Genomic DNA, 19,781 nt, shown 5'->3' with positions numbered 1-19,781 from the left:
ATTTTGTCATCTATGATGTGTCTGTCATCTTAAGGCTGTCTCCCTTCATGGTCACAGGGCAATATGCTTCCCTGCTCATGTTCAAGGAGGAAGGCGGCTGGCCTTTCTTTTAAGATGAGGGAGGCTGCAAAGTGCCCCACAAACTTCCAGAGCCTTCTCCGTTCTAAGTCTCTTTAGCCAGAATTGGTTCACATGCCTGCTTCTGAACTCCTGGGTGATAGTGCTACTCTCAGATGGGCCAAGATATCCCTCAAGCTGCTAAATCATGCCAGGAAGGCAATGGCATGGGTGTTGGACCATTGTTATTGAGCACCCATTACCACCTCCCTCTAGGGTGTCAGCCCTAGTGTGTGGTTGGTGAGTCACAACTTTTCTCAGACTTCCTGGCAGAAAGAGTGCTGACGGTGAATTAAATTGTGCCAAGCAAATGCACTTCCAAGGGATTTGGATGGAAAACATGGGCAGGGGCCACTTTCTTAGTACTTGGCTCTTGCTGATATCAAGAGGGTGATGGTGAAGAGGCTACATCCTCCAGCAGCTTTACAGCACAGGCCACCACCATGTAGCGATAGCGACTGAGTCAGCAGCAGGGGCTGGGACCTTCTGGTCCTGGGTAGAACTTGAAAAGCTGTGTTCTGTGTTTAAGAGTGTGTGCCTGGAGAGGTCAAAGAACAACCTCAGGTACCATCCTCGGGTGCCATCCACCTGTTTTGAGACAGGGCTTCTCATTGGTGTGAAACTCCCAATTGGGTTAGACTGGCTGGCCAGTGAGCCCCAGGGATCTTCTGGTCTTTGTCTCCTAGTTTCTGGGATTACAGATGCATACAACCTCCACACCAGACTTTTAAACATGGGTTCTGGGAATCAAAGTCAGGTTTTCATGCATGCATAGCAAGTATTTTATAGACTGACTTGTCTTGCCAGCCCTAAAGTGCAGTGTTCGGTGTTCTTTATTATTATTATTGATTTGGGATGGGGAGAGAGAGAAAGAAGGGGGGAGAGAGAATATGAATGAGCATACTGTGCTGTGGCCTCTTGCTGTTGCAAAGAACTCCAGATGCATGAGCCACTTTGTGCATCTGGTTTATTTTCTTAATGTTTTTTAAACAATTTAACTAATTTATTTATTTGAGAGAGCAAGAAAGGGAAAGGGAGAGAGAAAGAGGGGGGGGGAATGGGCGTGCCAGGGCCTTCAGCCACTGCAAACAAACTACAGATATATGTGCCACCTTGTGCATCTGGCTTACATGGGTCCTGGGGAACTGAACCAAGGTCCTTTGGCTTTGCAGGCAAACACTTTAACTGCTAAGCCATCTCTCCAGCCCCTGTGCATCTGGTTTTACTTGGGTACTGGGAATCGAACCCGGGCTGGCAGACTTTGTAAGTAAGCACTTAAGCCTCTGAGCCATCTCACCAGCCCTTTAGTGCTGTGTTTTTCAACTCAGTTTCAATGTGGGCTCCTGACCACTCTACCCCTGAATTGTGGAAGAAATGGAAGAAACAGTAAGTAAGAAGCTGTCCCGAGGACCGGACTTTTTGTGATGGGCCTAAAGAGGACTCCTCCTGACAGATTTTTGTCAGCAGCCAGTTCCTTACATTAACCGTCTTCCTGCTTGAAGGGATTTCATAAAGCATCTGCTTGTGTACAGTTCCTAAAGTGTGTATGCGGGATACAGCTGCAGGCCAGGACATTGTTAACCACAGAGGAAGACAGCAGGTGCCTGTGCCCCTCACATTCCAATGGAGGCTTTGTGTGTGGGGGGGGAGGGGGCTTGGAGGAGGGATCCCACAACTGCTGGTCACTGTTGGGAACACCTAGCACGCCTGAGGACTCAGCCGCCTGTCCAGAGGTGTGTGGAAGGAAAAGCAGAAGAGCACAGACTCCCCCATCACAAGGTCTGGAGGCACTGGTGAGTGGCCAAAGTCCCTTTAATATCCCTGAATTGCGTTACAAGTAATACTGCTGAAGGTGGGAGAAGGGGCGGGAGTTGGGGACGTGACTCTGGGGGAGGAGGAAGGAGGGGCCAAAAGGCTTAGCATGCATGGGAAATTATTGCTGTCAGAAGTTCCTATTTACAGGGTCAAGCACCCTCCATAATTGCCTCTGTTGACCCCTCTCTCTCCCACGGATCCCTGCAGCCTCACTTCCCAGTGGGCTTGGGGTGGGACGAAGCTCCGTTTCCACCTCTGAAATCCTAGAGCAGGACCCCCCCCGCCCCACCCCGCTCCCGGAACCTCCCTCCGGTCTCCACCCTCTTTTGTGGCCAGGGGGAGGGGGAGGAGGTGGGAGAGTCCTGGACTCGCGCCTGCCGCCAGCGGGGGGTGGTGGGCAGAGTGAGGGGGACAGAGGCGTGTGCTTAAAGCAGAGGGGCCTGGGCCCATGCGCGCGGAGGTGTGTGCTTCGGTCCTCGCCCGGGCATGCGAAAGCGCGGTGGAGGAGGTAGTGGTGGCCTACGGGCACGTGGCTGCCAGCCCCGGCCCCTCTGCCCGGGAGAGTTGCATAGTCGTGGCCGGGAGAGAGCGCTCCTCCCGGAGGAGCAGGCCAGAGGCCCCAGAGGGGTCCGGGGCTCAGTCGGTCCCTGGAACCTGGGGTCCCTCAAGAAGAGGAATAAATAAGAAACAAAGGAACAGGCTCCTCTCTCCGGGCTCCCTGGAGCAGGGGTGGGCAGGCTCTGGAGGCCGGGGACCTGCCCCGAGACAGGACCTCCCGTTGTGCCGTCCCCTTCCCCGACAGCTTAGGGTCAGCAGGACTCCCTCCTCCCTTGCTCGAGGCTCCTTCCTATGAGCCTTCTACCCGGATCCAGGAGGGGGATGGCGGGGGGAGGGGGGGACAGCCCACTATGGCCTTTCTGCCCCCTCTGCTGACCCAACTCCTTGACCTCCCAGTCCAGCTGGGGAAGCCAGACTGTCCCTAGAGATTAAATAGAATTATAAATAAATAAATAAATAAATAAATACACACATAAATAACTGGAGGGGCCCAGCTGGACAAGGGGACGGGGGTCAGCCCGCCCACGCCCCAGCAAGGGCAGAGGACGACAGCCTGTAGTCCTAGGGTGGGGAAAAGTGCTCAGAGAATCTGGGAGACGGCAGCTCTGGGCTTGCTGGGGCGAAAGGGGGGGGGGCACCTGAGGGGAAAGGACCCTTGCACGCTGCCTCTCATGCCTTTCCTGGTTAGTTAGGAAGACTCTGAGGATGAGAGCTACTAGAGGAAAGAGCAGGGTGGGACGGGTGATGAGCTCCGAGAAGACAAGGTGGGAAATGGGTGCGGGAAGGGGGCAGGAGGAGGACTGCGAACAGTTGGACCTAAGGTCCAGGCATGGAGGAGGGGTCAAAAGAATGAAGGTGAGATTCCCGCAGGCCCACACACAGGGAAACTCAGCAGAGAGGCCCAAGGGATGGCCTGCGGACAGGGAAACCGAGGCAGACGTGTTCAAGGGCACATTTGAGTGAGTGAGTGTGTGGTGGTGGTGGTGGTGGGGTGTCCATTAGAGAACCGGTCAGAGACTTCGCTGAGAAGTAAAAGGTCTCAAGCTGGGGGAGCAGCCCGGGGGTCTGGATGGGAGAGAGATGTCCGGCTCTGGGCGTCCGAGAGAGGTGCGGACCTGGTGCCTGAGTTGGGAGCCTTGAAGGCTGGACAAAGGGTGTTTGTGTGTGTGTGTGGGTGTCAAGGTCTGAATGGCGGCCGGAGAGGACCATGTGAGTTTAATGCGCTGATGGGGTGGAGGGCGGGTGGGGGGTGAGGGGAGACGGTGCAGGAAGTGAGGTGTGGGTTGTGGGGGTGCATGGTGGGGGAGGCGGGCTGGGAAAGAAAATTTTGGGTCAGGACGGGGGGGGGGGGAGGGCGTCCCCACGAGGGCATGGCAGGGGGACACGGGTCGGGGGAGCCGCGCGGTGGCTGGAGGAAGCCGCGGTGGCGCGAGCGAGGCTCAGCTGGAGGGGCCGGCGGGGGCGGGCGGCGGGGGCGGCGGCTCGGCGCCCTTCACGCACGCGGCCTCGCAGTGCTTGTGGAGGTAGGACTTGAGCGCGAAGCTCTTGTCGCACTGGCGGCAGCGGTAGTGCTTGAAGGCCGAGTGCGTCTGCATGTGCGCGCGCAGGTTGGAGCGGTCGGCGAAGGCCTTGCCGCAGTGCGCGCAGCCGAACGGCTTCTCGCCGGTGTGCGAGCGCATGTGGCCCTGCAGCAGCCAGGGCCGCGAGAAGGCCTTGCCGCACACGCCGCACTTGTGGCGCAGGTTGTGCGTGAGCACGTGCATGGCGAGCGCGGGCATGGACACGTACGCCTTGCCGCACGTCGGGCACTTGCGCGCCAGCTGGCTGTCCAGGCTGCGGTGCGTCTGCTTGTGGCGGCTCAGGTTCGACGACGTGGCGTACGTCTTGCCGCACTCCGCGCACGCGTGCCGGTGCCCGCCCCCCGCCGGCGGCCCGGGACGCCCCGAGCGTTCCCCGGCCGCGTGGCCGGCGTCTCCGGGGCCCGCGGCGTCCGCGCCGCCCGCGCCCCGACGCCGCCGCGAGCGCCCGTCCGAGATGAAGAAGGCGTCCATGGAGTAGCTGTCGGTCACGGCCGCCTCGCCGCGGAAGTAGCGCGCCGACAGGCTCGACTGCGGGCTCTCCGGGTCGCTGTACTCCTCCGGCGCCGCGGGCGGGTACGCGGGCTCGGCCGGCGCCAGCTCCAGGCCGGGCTTCTGGTCGCCATCGTAGCGGCTGGGCGGCAGGCAGTGCGGGGCGTAACCTGAGGAGGGGGGCGACAGGCGGGGGAGGCTTGCTGAGCGAGCACGCGCGCGCGCCCCCGGCCCACCCCCCCCATCCCCGGGCTCCTGCAGCCTGGCTCCCTGGGTTCGGATCCTCCCTCCGCGGGCCACCCGATACAAACCGCCTCTGTCTTTGGAGCGCCGAGGCCGCTAGAATTCAAATTCTGGCCCTCTGACCCAGAATCAGTCTCTCTCTCTCTTTCTCTCCCTGTCACACTCTCTCCCTAGAACATTCTACCCTTCCCACTCTTGACCTCGTGCGAATCTCCGTTTTTCTTATCTGCGGAATGGAACTTAAAGGTGGTGCACTTGTACTAACTTAGGAGGCGGAGGCGGGGATCTCATTTGAAGTTCGAGGCTAACTTCACCACTCTAAAACAGACTGTCTTTAAAAAGTTGTATTTTGAGGGCTGGAGAGATGGCTTGGCGTTTAAGCGATTGCCTGTGAAGCCTAAGGACCCCGGTTCGAGGCTTGATTCCCCAGGACCCACGTTAGCCAGATGCACAAGGGGGCGCACGCATCTGTAGGTCGTTTGCAGTGGCTGGAGGCCCTGGTGTGCCCATATTCTCATTCTCTCTCTCTCTGCCTCTTTATCTGTCTGTCACTTTCAAATAAATAAACAAACAAAAAAAGTTGTATTTTGAATTGACCTTTGCAATTTAACACTCCATCCATCCCATGGTCTTCGGAAAGACCAAATGAAGTGATGGTGGCAGATGAGCACTGTATTCAGCTCTTACTGTATGCCAGGCTGTGCTTCGGCACTTTACACGCGTTAACTCATTTAATCGTCTCAGGAAGTAGGTACTATTATCGTCCCCCATTTTACATGTAAGGAAATTGAGAGCGTGCATGGTAATTGCTATATAAATGTTAGTATTGTAATTATGCTCTTTCTTGCTTGAAAAAGTGACTTCGGTGAAGATTATTTAATTGTCTGCCTCTCCTACTACATTTTGAACTCCCCAGGGCTGAGTCTGTGTGCCCAGCCCAGGCTGGCACACACAGCAGCTGTGCAATGAATAGACTTTGCATAAAGGAATTAAGGTCCAACTAGACCCACCTGCCCTACTTTCTGGAAGACTTAACAGGGTCAAGTGTGTGGCATATGATACTGCTCCGGAATGGGGATCTCTAGATGTCTTCCGGAGCCCCAATGAGAACAAACGAACACACACGCACACATGTTTGAATAACCGGTGTATACTAGGGGTGTATGCTAGGCTGGGGCTCCCTCGGGGGATTCCACAGGGCCTTCTGAAGGGCAGGGGCCACTCCATTTGTCTCTGACTCACTGGTCTCCCCTTACCTTAGCCCTTTCCCTAAGGACCTTGGGGGCTGGGCTCCGTGGGAGAGTTCCTGGCAGACATTGAGCAAACTTATCATCCGGCACTTAATTACCAAGTGTCTCTATTGTCCTTTGGTTCCAGAGAACAATAGAGGTTAGGCCCTTTCCCAGCTTTCACAGTTGGGGAGTGGCAAATCGCACTTGCTCCTCCCCATCTGACCTCTGAGACCTGTAACGCCCCTCTCTCCAAGAGCCCCCCCCCCCCAACAAAGGAGCAGGTGGGAAAGGGCTTTGTAAGACAGAGACAGGATTCCAGCAATATCAGATGTAGGCTAGGCACTGGGGGCGGCATTCCTTTCCTCGAAGGGGCCTGGCTGACGAGCCTCTGGTCCTGACACTTGGGATGGTCACAGGGTAAAGTGTGTAAAGGCTGTCCCCTAGAGCTGCAGACCCTTGCTTTCCTTTGTCCCATCCACAGCTGGCATAGGGCTCTGATCACCTAGAGGAGATTGGAAGCAAGCACCTTTAAGCGCTGAGCCATCTCCTCAGCCACACAGAGGTGATGGGGAACTCGGTGGGTGACTTGGGCACAGTAGTTCTGTGGTGAAAGGCAAGGGGGACAGTTGTGGTGTCAGTTTTTTAATCCAACGGAGAAGAGTGGCTGATCTGGCAGCACCCCATGTCTCCTCTCCCACCCACCTTCTGTCTGGAAGTCCCCTCACTTCCTGTGCTGGTTGACATACTTGGTAAGCACTCCAGACCCTCCTTCAGCATCTCCTCGCGTGGCAGTTATTGGGCTAAAAGCTTCTCTCTCCCTTCTACTGAGTCATCACACAAGTCTCTCATTACAGAGAAGGATCCTGAGGTGCAGAGTGGACCTGCTCATAGAGTAGAACAACCTTCCAACCCACTGCACCACTCACTCCCCTTGTTTCCTCTGTCCAGGAGATCCCGGAAGACCCGGCTGTGGCAGGGCTGCCTCCTCCATCTCCTCCTCCGGGGCCTCAGGGCACTCAGTAAATCCTCATGGGGTGAGAAATGCAGATCTCCCAGGCAGCTTCGCTTGCCAGCTGGGGAGGCTCTGCTGTACACAGCCCTGTCCACCTGGTCTCAAAACAGGTCCACTCCTCACAGGGCCTTGGTATAAAAGCATGGAGGTCAGTTTGATGCTGGGGCCTAGCTGCTAGCTGAGTGACCTTGGACAAGTCATCTGACTCTGTGCTTCAGATAACTTTTTCTGGAAATGAGGAAGGTATGGGATCTATTTGGAGTGGTGACTGGTCATGTGACCAGTGCTGTGCATGCTCTGTTATTAAAGAATGACTTCTTGAAAGCATTCACTTTGGTGCCAGTCTGACTGGATGGCCTTGGCTTCTCCTTCCCTTCTTTCCTCCCTCCTTTGAAATTAAAAACCCAGGGCCTTGTGCATGCTAGGCAAGTACTCTTAATTTGGAGTTATATTCTCAGCCCATAGCTGTGTGACCATGGACAAAACATTTGACTTCTCTGTGCCTCTACAGTGGCAGTCAGGGGTCTTTAGTACATAAACAATAAGTCATGACTGGCATTCCTGGAACACCAAGGCAGGGTGTACATGAAAGATTTTGCACACGTGACTGTGTTTGACCCTTACAATGGTGCCATTTTACAGAAACCAAGACCCAAGGACATTAAGTAACACAGTGAAGGCCCCATGGCTGGTGAGTTGGGGGCAGGATTCCAGCCTCACGCCTAACACTTTGTAAACACACAGTACTTTTTAACCATACCAAGTAGCAAGAACGGTCTTGTCCAGATAGGCTTTTGTGCTAGTTTTCTTGGGATGTGCCATGACTATGCCACTCTGGGCTTCCACTCACCAGGATGTGTTGATTTCCCCCTGAATGCTTTGATGAGAAAACTGGTTCATAATAGCAGCTCAAGGAAATAAAACCCTCCCCCAAACCTGTGTTGTGTCTGTCGCGCCCTCTGCTGGTGACGGACAACACTGAAGTGTCTCAATCTTGACGTTGGCTTACTCTGTGGAAACAGGTGTTTCAAGCAAGACTGCTCATGTGCTTAGGGACACACGTGGGATTGCTTTCAAGACAGTCATGTCCAGTGGCTGTGAAGTTTGGAATTTGTTAGGATCATCATATGACAGTTCATTTGTTCTTGTTAGGATTGAGCAGTTCTTGCTTTGTGGCTGAGGTTGGGGTGGTTAACCTGGGTTCAGTTGGCCCAGGAAGAAGGTTGACTGGGATGCACTTAAGATTTCTGTATCATGGTTGACTCAGTTCCTATGTGATTCTCTTTGTCCTCCTACTTACTGTTCCTCCCACATGGCCATGATCCAGATCCCCAGATCTATGTGACACTGGGCAGATGACTCAACCTTGACTCACCATATCTGTATAGAAGAGTTTATAATATGATTGGATGAGATAATAAATGCATGGTGCTCAGTCCAAAGCCAGGCACATGAAAGCTAGCCTCTCCAACTATTATAATTATTATTCCTGCATTTTCTGATGACCTTGCTAATCTGCCAGAGCAGAAGACAGACGTAGTTATGACAGTCCTCTGTGTGACTTCCAGAAAGCCACTTCACCACTCTGGGCTGTGACTCTGGAAATTCCTTTAGAACACTGCACACCAGGCTCTCACTCTATACATGGAATCTAGACATAGTTTAGGTGCCTTTCTCTGTCTGGTTGATGACGATAGCAGGCTGAGCTTCCTGTCTGCCAGCTGACAGAAAGAGACAGGTTCTTTTCTTTGGCCTCTGATAGAGATGGGGTCCAATGGAAGATACTCAGTCATCCTCTTACCCATAGTCACAGACACTAACTGCATGAACTGGGGCAAGTCATGCTACCTCTATAAGCTGAGCTCTCCATGGGAGGGATGGGAACCAGAGGCACCTTTGTCATGTAGGGCTATGTAGAAAGGCCCAGAAATACATAGGAGCTGTTGCATGCTACTGAGAATGTATTTGCTTTCCCCACCCAGGAGTCTTGATGTTGTATGCATCTCCAGAATTCATTATTATTTTTTGGTGCCGAAGAATGATAGGAAAATTTATGAAAACTAACATGCTGGGTTCTTTACACACTGTCTCATGCACCTGCCTAACCCTGGGATGGGAATAGGGGCCTGTCACAAATCCTGTTGTGTTTGGTGGTCCTACAGCCAGCACCAGCCCTCTCTGGGGGTAGGCAATGCAGGATGCCCTAGGCTTGCAAAGGGCAGAGGACTTACCCAAGGTCACTTGCACAGGGAGTCAGTCAGGTCTGTGAGTCCACAGCCTGTGCTTTTCAAGAACACCAGAGAGGGCATAGAGGGGAGGGTGGCAGCTGGGGAAGATCTTCCCATAGGGCCCCTCAGTTGGCCTGTGTCTCAGTGGGTAGTGAGGATTGGGGGCAGGGAAGCTGTTGCTCCAGCTAAGCGAACAGCACCCTGTTCACTTACATAACTAATACCCAACGGTAATGACTCGCACTCACTGAGCATTCACGGTGCGCCCGCCTCCAGCTGAGGCTTTATGTCATTAGCTTCAGTCTAAGGTCACGTCCTCCCACACCCTTCTGCAAGAAGCTGAAGCCCAGAGAGGGGCCTTGACTCTCCTCAGGTCACACACTCTTGCCAGAGCCCCGTGTCCTCCTTTTCTTAATGGAGACAGCCCAAGACTCTTTTCCTCAGTGTCTCCCAGACTCCCAGGATGCCAAGTTTTCTCCAGGGAATTTCTCCCTGCTGTCCCACTCCCCTGTTCAGAGATGGGCAGGGTAAGAGGGGGCTGGTGGGGGTGACTTCCAGGCAGCTGCGTTCCTGAGGAGGGCTCGCCCTGCCGCAGTGGGGGCTGCAGGGCTGCTGCGAGGGTATATTTAGAACCGCTTCTTGCTGCGCCAGGGCCTCAGGCCTCAAGAATCAGCGCCAGCCAGCTGAGCAGAAAGCCAGGTCTGTCAGCAGCAAAGCGGGATAAAAATAGTTTCTCCTGTCTGCTCTCAGAGCTGGGCAAAGGGGCTGGGTACCTCCCCCTCCCCCTGTTACAGCATCTTTGTTAGCTGTTCCCAGGGCACTGGACCAGAATGACACCCACCTTCTCCAAAGGCCTAGCAGCTGGTACATCTGCCCACAGGGGAACAGGGCACAGAGTGAAGTGTGGCCAAACATGACCAGAGCTGCAGGTTGTGGGACTGTTGTCCACTAACTCAGGCTCAGGGGGCTTCTAGAGATTTCCAGGTCTTTACCACTATCCACACCGCCTGAAATTACCCATATTCTGGTCTTCTCTGGCAGTGACCCAGTTCCTGTGGCCCACAGGGAGGCTCGTGGCTCTGTGGGAGTCAACTGGAAAGACTGTGCAAGGGGTTGTAGTGATGGCATAAGGTCTGGAGTTGCTGGCCCTCATGGGTGGGCGGGGTTCTGCTCCCTCAGGGAGGGGCCAGGCTGGATCGGAGCTCCTACTGCAGGCAGATATGCCGCACCCCCCACCTCCTTGCCCTAGAAAGGAGCAAGCAAAGGACCCTCGCAAAGCCCCCTCCTCAAAAGCTGTCAACAGACATTCTGTTCCAGGGAAATCATAGCTGGGAAGGATGCTGAGCCTGTGGGTCCCACCTCTCTCAGCACCTCACCCTGCCCCCTTGGTCCTCCAGGCTGTGGGTCCCCTAAAGCAGCGGCCAGAGAGAGGTGACCACCCACCATCGGTGCTCTTATGAGCCCACCTGCTTTCCCCTGGCAAGTACTCCCTAAACCCTCGGGGCATGTGTGTGGCCCGAGAGCCTTTGGGCCGTGCACTCTGAGGGATGACATACAGACTTGTGTGCTTTCCTGTCCCCCGTCAGGTAGCTTTGCCCCCCACTCATGACCCACAAGTTCCATATCCCATGCGGGTTCTACTCCTGTTCCCACGGAGCCCTGACAATCCACAGGAAAAGCTGACTTCGGAGTCTTCAGCAGGTCAGAGCAGAAAGACTGTGCTCAGCTGCTGCTTGTATGAGAGAGAAACTGAGACTGGGGAAGGTGAGCTAAGGCTACCAGCAGTCTAACCTAGCTTGAGAATGGATCTGGATGTAACCTTGGACTTGAATCTAGAACCTGGACCCAGAATCTGGAGTAGGACCAGCTTTTAGGCATTGAGCTTGAACATGGGCTCATCTTGGATCTCAAACCCGGTCCTGTGACCTTGAGCCTAGAGTCTGGTCCTGGTCCTCAAACTGAAGTCAGACACAAACAGTGTTGTACCTGGACCTATGGCATGTCTTTAGCCTGGATTCTGGGTCAAGACCAATTGGATCAAGACCAATATGGCAGGTCCTGATGTTTGTTGAAGACTCAGGTGGGTGTGCTTTGGGTCCTTGGGCGCCTTCCCAGTCTTCTCTGGGCTCCCTGTGCTGAGGGATTGGGATAGTCCTTTTGCATCCCCAGATGGACTTTGTTTTTAGATATGAGGTAGATGTGTGGCAACTGGGGCTATTCTGCTGGGTTCCCAGGCCTGGCCTGGAGCGACTACCCGGCGCCATCAGAGGCAGTGAGAGGAAGTAGGAATTGGTATAATGTGGTCAACTAGCTAAGCCCATGGGTAGGATAGAAGCCCTTCCTCAGCTGCTGGGGGAGGCTTAATGTAGCTGCAAAGGGCAGACAACTGTGTTATTGGATCGGCATTGATCCCTGTCTGCTGGGGTGGGTGCATTCTGAGAGGCTGTGGGTAGGATGGGGCTAGGGTGCAGAGAGAGGGGGAGTGAGGGGGGCAGGCCCTGGCTCACAGCTGGAGGTCAGAGGCACTTGTGAAGGGAGATGGACACTTCAGAAAATGTCCTTGGCAGGGGTCCACAGAGACCACTGCTGTGCAGGTGGTGAGCAGCTGTCTTCTCTTCACCAGAGTCCCAGAATGGAGTTGATGGGTGCTGGGGCTGGGAAGGAGGGCTTGGTGAAGTTGCAGGGCAAGGTTGTGTGGGGGTTAGGAAGGTGTGAGTTGGCACTTCAAAGAGAGATGAATGAGCTCAGAGCCACCCCAGGAGGTCGAGCAAAGGGCGGTGGGGACAGCTGGGGGCTCAAGGGGCCAGGAGGCATTTTACTGGAGGGCTTGGGGAAGTTCATTCCTGCTCGTCCTCCTCAGTAGCTCTGCAGAGACTACCACACTGAAAGGTGCCCCTTCCCTATTTTGAGGTTCTGTGGGTTTGGCGTCAGCCTGGAGTCCCTTCTGCCCTGCCAGGTGGCAGAGGCTGAAAAGGAAGGGAGTGGGAAGCAGGGGAGAGTGTGGGCATATGTGTGGGTGGGTGCAGGGGGGAATCCTCCAGGATTTCTCTAGATTCCAGGGGGTGGAGGTCCACCTCTTTCACTTGGGGTCTCGTGCCTTTTTCTAGGAGCCTGTTCCTCTAACCTTTACACTCACAGTTCCGCTTCCCCCTCCCCCAGCCTCATCCTGACCCTACAGCCAGAGCTGCAGGAATGGCTTGTAAGAGGATCTTTCTAATAACTGGAACTATCTCCAGCCCCAGGCTCTCCCTCCTCCTCCCTCCCTCCCGTCCTCCCTCCCTCCTTCCTTCTCTCTCCTCATCTCCCCCCTCCTCTCTTTCTCCTTGTTTACCCAGCACACTTACACACGCTGGGAGAGAAAAAACGTCAGCTCAGCAATTTTTCACACTTCCCTCAAACGCTCAGCAAGGTTATTTCCGGCAGAGCAGAGACAACGGACCACCAGGAGCTCGAAGGCTTTCTAAGGACCCCCAGAAGCCCCACTCACTCTGGGAGTGCTCACTGCCCAGTCTGGCCACACCCTAGGGAGGAGAAAGTCCCTTGAAATAAGGACAGGGTAGACCCTGGCTTCCTGGTTTTACCACCGCTTAAAGACCTATCCGTCCTGGTCTCCCACACGGACCATCCATGGTAGACAAAGCTAGGTGGCTCAGGCAGGTGTCTCTCCTCTCCGTGGGACAGACTGTGGACACCAAAGCCAAGAAAACTGCCCCTCTCAGCCAGGGGATGGGTGGTGGAGAAAGCACCATGGAAACCTTGACAAAGGCCTGCCAGCATCTGGCTAGACCCTTGTCCAGACATCTCCAGTGTTCCCATACCAGTTAACCTTCACAGAACCTGAGCTTGGCAAAGTTCATGACATCTAGGCGCTCACAGCTGAGGAGAATGAGGGAAAGAGAAGAAAAGCTACTTGCCCAAGGTCACAGTGCCGGTCACACATCTAGAGACCAGACCTGCTGAGTTTCAGGCCAAGCTTGTGGCTATCAGGTACCCTAGAATTTTCCCAGAGGTCAGAGGGTTGACTTGAAGCCCTCTGGGAAAGGGACAAAGACAGGTAGTTTTAGGGATCTGGTGGGACTTCTACAGAAACACCACTCTCCCCTCCGTATTCCCTGCCATTCACTCAGGCTCTTTCCAAAGCCTGTTTGGACTGAATTCAAGGCAAGGCTTTCTCTTGCCTTCCTCCTGAGGAACAGCCTGCAGTTTTGGCTATGCGTGGGAAATTCTCCGGGTTTCCTCAGCTGGCCCAGGGACAGGACCAACGGGGACTCAGAGGAGCCTTGTGTGAGTTCCCTAAAGGAACCATGCCCCAGATCTACAGAGATTTCAGTTCTACCAGCTCCCAGCACATGCTCCCTGGCTTTGGCGTGGCCCTGTGTCCACCCTCTGACCTACCGGCTCTCAGCCCAGACATCTCCCTGGGCTTCTATCCCAACAGGTCCCGGGGTCAAGAAAAGAGGACAGTAGAGTGAAAGGAAATGCAAGCAGCAGAAGAAAGGGCTCTGTTAGGTAGCTGAGAGGGGCAAGAGGCGGAGGGGCTGTAGCTGTATTCTCATTACAGCCTAATTCCTTTGACCTTGGTGAGGTCATCGCCCTCTCCTCAGTGCACACTCTCCTTGGCTTGGCTGTGGTGGTATGTGGCTGAAATGCCTGGAAATCTCCGGGGTAGATGCCCCCACCCTCCTGGGCTTCTGTTTTTGCCACTACAGTTCTTCCCTCAAGTCCCCCCACCCAGCCCCAAGCTGCTGCTACATGTGATGTCAGATGTCTCACTACCAAAGTGACTCTTCCTCCCCAGACACCTGTCCTGGTGGGGCTGTCAGAGGACGGTGCTTTTGTGACTGCTGGATGGAGGATAGATGGCCCCACAGAAGCAGGCTTCTCTCCTCCCCACTCTCCAGAGGTCACCCCCTTTGGTGCCTGAAGGACCTCTCTTGTTCCCCAAGTCCTTGTCCCTGCAGGAACTTGCTTTGAGAAGAGATGCAGGGCCTATAAGGCAGGAGGTGGGAAGACTTCAGAAGCGCAACAGGATTTAACTGGCGGGGGGGGGGGGGGGGGGGGGGGAAGGGAAGGGGTCTAGGGAGTGTGGCCTGGGGGCCAAGAGCCACTTTAAGGTAGCCCTTACCCATAACCTCGCCCTTTCAGTCCCCAGGACAGGCCCAACCTTTGGCAGGCATGTGGCTAAGGGTAACAAAAGAGTTGTTGGGAGAGGAGAGCCTGAGAGCACTTGTCTGGCATTGCTGGGGGACATAGGTTTGCAGGGAGGCAGGGTGCCCCCAGCTTCCCCCAGAGAGCCAGTCTCCTCCCCCCCCCCGCCCCCGGGAGGGACTGGTAGTCCAGTCTCCTTACCTTTCCACCAGGGAGCAATCAGCCAAGCCTCTCCCCCCCAAGAAAAAACAGAGGGAGGACACTCCAAACTACCTTATTCATTGCTTCCCCTGCACCCATCACCAGCCCTTCAGGGGCATCTTCTCTTTGCTCTGTCACCCTCTCACTCCAGCCGTATTCTAGGGCCACAACTTTCAAAGTCCCGGCTGGCTGGCGCGTGGCTGTGGGATGGGCCGACCCCGCGACTGACTTTCCTTTGTACGACTCAGCCCCAGCCCCACCCGCTCGGGAAGTCCTGGAGGCGCACCCGGCCTCGGAGACTTCTCCTGGGGGGCGGCGGGGCAGGGGGCTTCCCTTGCCCGTAGCCCAAGTTGGGGAGGGCCCCAAGCTCCCCTCCCCTGGTCCGGGGGTCCCACTCACCGTTGTCCCCGGGAGGCCCGCGGGCGCCAGGCAGCACGTAGGCGGTCTCCAAGGGGTGGTAGGTGGGGGCCGGCACCCCGCTGCACTGGAAGCCGTCGCCTTTGATCTTCTTCACCAGGAAGGAGCGCGGCATGGTGCGAGCGGCGGGGGGCACTCGCGTGGGGCCCCGGTGGGGGGAGGCGGCCAGCCGGGCGCGATTGGCTGTCGGCGCGGCGTTTCAGCACTGGACAGCTCCCAGCGGGCGGCCGCGCGGCGCGGGCCCGGGTGGCGGCGGCGGCGGCGGCGGCGGCCGGGGCTGGAGCTCCGGAGCCCGCACGGGCGCGGCGGCGGCGGCGGCGGCGCGCAGACAGGCGGTCGCTGGAGCTGTGCTCAGCACTCCGGCTGCCGGCTTTATATGGGACGCAGGCTGGAGGAGATCAGGTGGTCCCTCAGCAATGGAACTGTTCAGCGCTCTAATCCATCAAATGTCCCCCAGGACAATCGCTCGGCACACGTTCCCCTGAACCGGCGGCGGCGGCGGCGGCGGTGGGGGCAGGCCAAGGCACAGAGAGCAAGCGAGCAGGCAGGAGGAGAGAAAGTGAGGGTGAGAAAGACGCAGAGATGGAGAAAGGGGGAGAGCGAGGGAGAGCCAGATACTAAGCAAGGTAGAAATAGAAGCAGAGGCACCCAAGACAAAAAGACAAGGGAGATAAACAGAAGAGAGAGGGGAGAAAGTCACGGGAAGAAAAAGAGAGGTTAACACACACAAAAAGGAAGCCCTCCCAGGGAAGGGGGATGCAGAGAAAGGGGAGAAAAGTGCAAATCCGAGGGGAAAGCCCAGGGGAGTGGAGGGAGAGCAGCCCTGTGTAGGTGGGGTCAGGCACATGAGGACTAGAAGAGGGTGCAGAAAGCAAGCTAGACAGCCGCCACCCTCTGCCTGCAGCCCCTTCCTCGACCCGCCCCCCCCCCGTTCTGAAGTGGCTGTGCGGATGCCCACCTTCAACTAGGGAATGTCTCCCCCTCCCCGCCCTCGGTCTGGGCTCCCAGTGGAGCCCTCTGTTGGGTTTGGGGTTCAACTTTCTTCTCCCAGAACTGGTGGGGGGAGCCAGTCCCCCATGCCGATGCCGGCCTTAGCCCGTCCTGTTCGGGTGCCTGGCTCAGGCGAGTGCTGCGAGAGGAAGTGAAAATCATCCAGTAATTAATTTCCCTGCTGCCGGGGGGGTTGGTGGGTTTGACACATCCGAGGCTGTGTCTTTCCCTGAAGCGGGGGAGCAGACAATAGAGACACGTGGACTGGGAAGGGAGAGGGGGGGAAGGGAGGGGAGCGGGGCTCCTGCTGGGACTCTTTGCAGGTCAGCTCCTTTGTCTCTGGAAGGATTTAAGCAGCACCCCCACCCCCAATCCAGTCTAAGCCCAGGGGAGCACCCAAGTCCTGGTAGGACTGAGGAGCTTGGAGAACTCAGTCCCCTGCTCCGAGGCTGCTGGCCCAAGCCTGGGGGTGCCTGGCTGGATCAGCCAGTGTGGGGTGGACAGTGTACAGGAGCCCTAACACTGCACTGTAGGGATGCTGGGCTCCCCCGGCAGTGATGTCCTGTTGGTGGATGCAGTGCTGATGGAGTGAGGGTGTCCTTCGGAGACTGGGTCTTCCAACGCCAGTTGGGATCAGAAGACCCTAAGAGGACAAGGAGGGTCCTGAGGTCATGCAGTGAGTCAGCAGCAATTTCCAGAGACATCAGGGTCCCCTGGGCATCATTAAGTCAGGACCTATGACAGTCTCCACAGAGCATCTTAGAAATCTCCAAATGACATTTGGTCCCTGGATCTCACTAAGTCTCCTCATGATCCATCTTCCTGGCCACACTGCCTCATGACTGCCTCACACTGCCTCAGACTTTTTTTTAGCCCCAGCCACTGAGGATTGGAACAACCACAGCCCTTGACTCATGTGTGTGGCACTCCTCTGCACCCTATGCTCCAGACCTACTCCTAGGTCTTCAGGCTGGCTACCCTCCTCTCCTTTGAACAAGTGTCAGGGTGTCTTTCCTTCACTCCAGCAAGCTCTACTTGTCCCCAGGACTTAGCCACGGTGGCACTTCCTTCAGGAGGTAGCTCTGACTTCTGTCATTGCAGACCAGGCCACTTGCCCATTAGTCCCTAAGACAAGAACTGTCCTTGGGCTCAGCATGCATACTCCCAACAGTTTGTACTTGGGTCTCCAAATTCTCCTGCCTAGCCACTATGGAACCTTGGACAAGATGCTCAGTGGTGCTGTGCCTCTTCCCACTTACAAAAATGGGAATTCTACTTGTCTACTTCGGAGGTTAGTGGGAGCATTACGAGAGTTGACACCCATAAGGGGATGTTGGCTGGCATGTAGTGAGTGCTTGGTACACTTGGGTTCTTGCATACACAGTTCTATCTGCAGCCCCAAGCATTCATTTCTCGCGTGCTTGGGGGATGCTATGGAATAGTGCTGAGCTAGGCATCCATGGTCCCTGCCATTTTAGAGCTGAGAATAGATGGACAGTAAATGAGGAATAGTTTACATCCACACTGTCCTTTCCAAGAGTTGTTTGGTGCTGCCAGGGACCTGACAGATGCTGGAGGATGAGGAGGTCTTTAGGCAGGAAGCCAGCAAAGGTCTGCTAGGAAAGGTGATAGTAGAGCCACGATGTGAGTCAGCTGTGGGGAGCCAGGCAGAGAGAGCTTGGGGCAGGCAGAGGCATCATAGCTTCAGAGACGGTGGGGCAGGAATGAGCTTGAGGTGGTCCAGGAATAACGAGACATGTGTAGAGACGAGGCCACGAAATTGGCAGGGCCACAGAGCAGAGGGTGCTCACTCGGTTCCGAGGAAATGACGGTTGAGCGAATGCACCGTGGTGAGATTAAGCCTGTGACTGCAGCCTGCAAGTAGAGGTAGGGGCCGCATTGTCGGAGGTAGCTTTCGTTGCTCTTGTGGAAGAGGCCGTCTGGTGTGGCCCTTATTTCGGGGTCTGTTCTGGGTCCTATTCTCTCTGTCCTGTAGGAACACTGAAGGTAGATGGGACAATCAGGTGCCAGGGAGTTCTTCCACTCCAGCCTCTTGCCTAGAGATGGCAGAACTGAGCCCAAAGAGCTGCACAAGGCTCCAGGGGTCCACTGTGGCTCAGTTGGAGCCCGGGCTGGACCCTTCTGCATCTCGTCTTTTCCTGGGGCAGGCCATGGGGGTGATCCCACTCACTGGTGATGGCCTCACACCACTGCTAGAGTCAGAGTGAAGATAAAATCTCAGAACTTTTACCTTGTTTGGATGATGGTGTGGGTACCTTTGGGGGCTAAGAAGGAGACTTCAGCCTAGAAACTGAGGTTCAAGGTGCCTGTAAGGGGAGGATGAAATAAATGGCGCAGTTTCAGCATCAGGATGGACATCTGTCCCCTGTCATCTCCCAATACCAGCCTATTGGGTTATTATTTCCCCAAGCTATATCAAATAAGGAAGCCCTCTTGCCAGCCATGCCGGCTGAAGTGTGAAGGTCAGAATGAGTACCCCAAGCTGGACAGAGCAGGGAGGGGTTGACAGGAAGACAAGTGCGGGGTGGCTCGTGGCTTTATGTTAAGTCAAGGATGCAGAGCCCAGATATTGCTCACAATGTGCTCATAACTGTGAACCAAAGTCAGAAGAAACATGTACCTCTTTTTGTATTTCCAAAAAAGACTCTGAAATATTTCAGTTTAAGAGACACTTATGAACATTTTTCTTTTTGAGGTAAGGTCTCACTCTAACCCAGGCTGACCTAGAGCTCACTCTGTAGTCCCAAGCTGGCCTCCAACTCAAACAGATTCTCCTACCACTGCCTTCCAAGTGCTGGTATTAAAGGCATGCGCCCTCACCCCCGGCTTGTGACGAACATTTCGAATTATTTACTTTGAAATACAAGAACCAATGAAGTTGAGTCAAACATATCAGAATATTCCCCTATTCCTCCTCCTGACTTGGAGTAGATAGCTCTGCCGCAGGTTGCAGTGGTGACTGAATGCCAGGGTACCTGGTAAAGTGCCCAGGATGGAGCCTGGCCCACAGCAACAGGATGACTTCTGACCCCCTTGTTCTTTTTTTTTTTTTTTTTTGGTTTTTCGAGGTAGGGTCTCACTCTGGCTCAGGCTGACCTGGAATTCACTATGTCATTTCAGGGTGGCCTTGAACTCTTGGTGATCCTCCCACCTCTGCCTCCCAAGTGCTGGGATTAAAGGCATGCGCCACCACGCCTGGCCTGACCCCCTTGATCTTTACACAACATCTTCTGAACCTCAGCAAGGCCTCATGGGAGAAGGATCTGTTGTGCCACTCCAGTGAATGAACAGTTTAAGATCCGTGTCTTAAGACCATGTGCAAAGGAGCTGGAGAGGGTCCCCTGTTGGTCTCCTAGGAGCCCCAGGCTTGTCATTGCGGGTCTAATTGCAGGCCACCTACCTAGGCCACTCTGCCCTTCCGTATCCCGATCCTGTCCTGTGTGCAGGTGTGAGTCTCAGAGCTGTGCAGCCCTAGTAGGCTGGCAGCGTATCCTGAGCTCACCCTGCACAGCTGCGATGATTCGAGGGGTCAGAGGTGCATTGCCTTGGGAGTGAGGAGCCTGATGCCTGCCCTGGCTCATCTCCCACTGCTCCCCCTTCTCTGCTCCAGCTTTCTTGTCTGTTGAATGAGGACTGGACAAGATGGTCCCTGAGCTGTCCAGAGCTGATAATGGAATTCTGTATGAATTCCAAGGAGGAGAGTGGCCACGAAAGCATCCGCCCCATACTG

At 55.4% G+C, this 19,781-nt stretch overlaps 1 protein-coding gene across 1 annotated transcript; it reads right to left on the bottom strand.

The window, feature by feature from the left end:
* Positions 1–3,929: 3,929 nt before the first annotated feature.
* On the bottom strand, positions 3,930–15,219 carry Scrt2 (scratch family transcriptional repressor 2). Its single transcript, XM_045157759.1, has 2 exons — positions 15,023–15,219; positions 3,930–4,729 (listed from the first exon to the last, which is right to left on the bottom strand). The coding sequence occupies exons 1-2, from the start codon at positions 15,153–15,155 to the stop codon at positions 3,930–3,932; spliced, it is 933 nt and encodes a 310-aa protein (XP_045013694.1). The 5' UTR covers positions 15,156–15,219.
* Between the last annotated feature and the right edge of the window lie 4,562 nt (positions 15,220–19,781).

This window comes from Jaculus jaculus, chromosome 8 (genome assembly GCF_020740685.1).
Source record: "Jaculus jaculus isolate mJacJac1 chromosome 8, mJacJac1.mat.Y.cur, whole genome shotgun sequence".
In the NCBI taxonomy this organism is placed as follows: domain Eukaryota; kingdom Metazoa; phylum Chordata; class Mammalia; order Rodentia; family Dipodidae; genus Jaculus; species Jaculus jaculus.
Note: the sequence above shows the minus strand (reverse complement) of the source record. Positions and strands in the feature narration are given on the sequence as shown.

What these genes read in the sequence shown, in the direction of transcription:
- Scrt2 (XM_045157759.1), bottom strand. Translation starts at nt 15,155, where the DNA reads ATGCCGCGCTCCTTCCTGGTGAAGAAGATCAAAGGCGACGGCTTCCAG. An exon ending in CGGGCCTCCCGGGGACAACG is followed by an intron (nt 4,730 to 15,022) that starts GTGAGTGGGACC and finishes CCCCCTCCTCAG; the next exon opens with GTTACGCCCCGCACTGCCTG.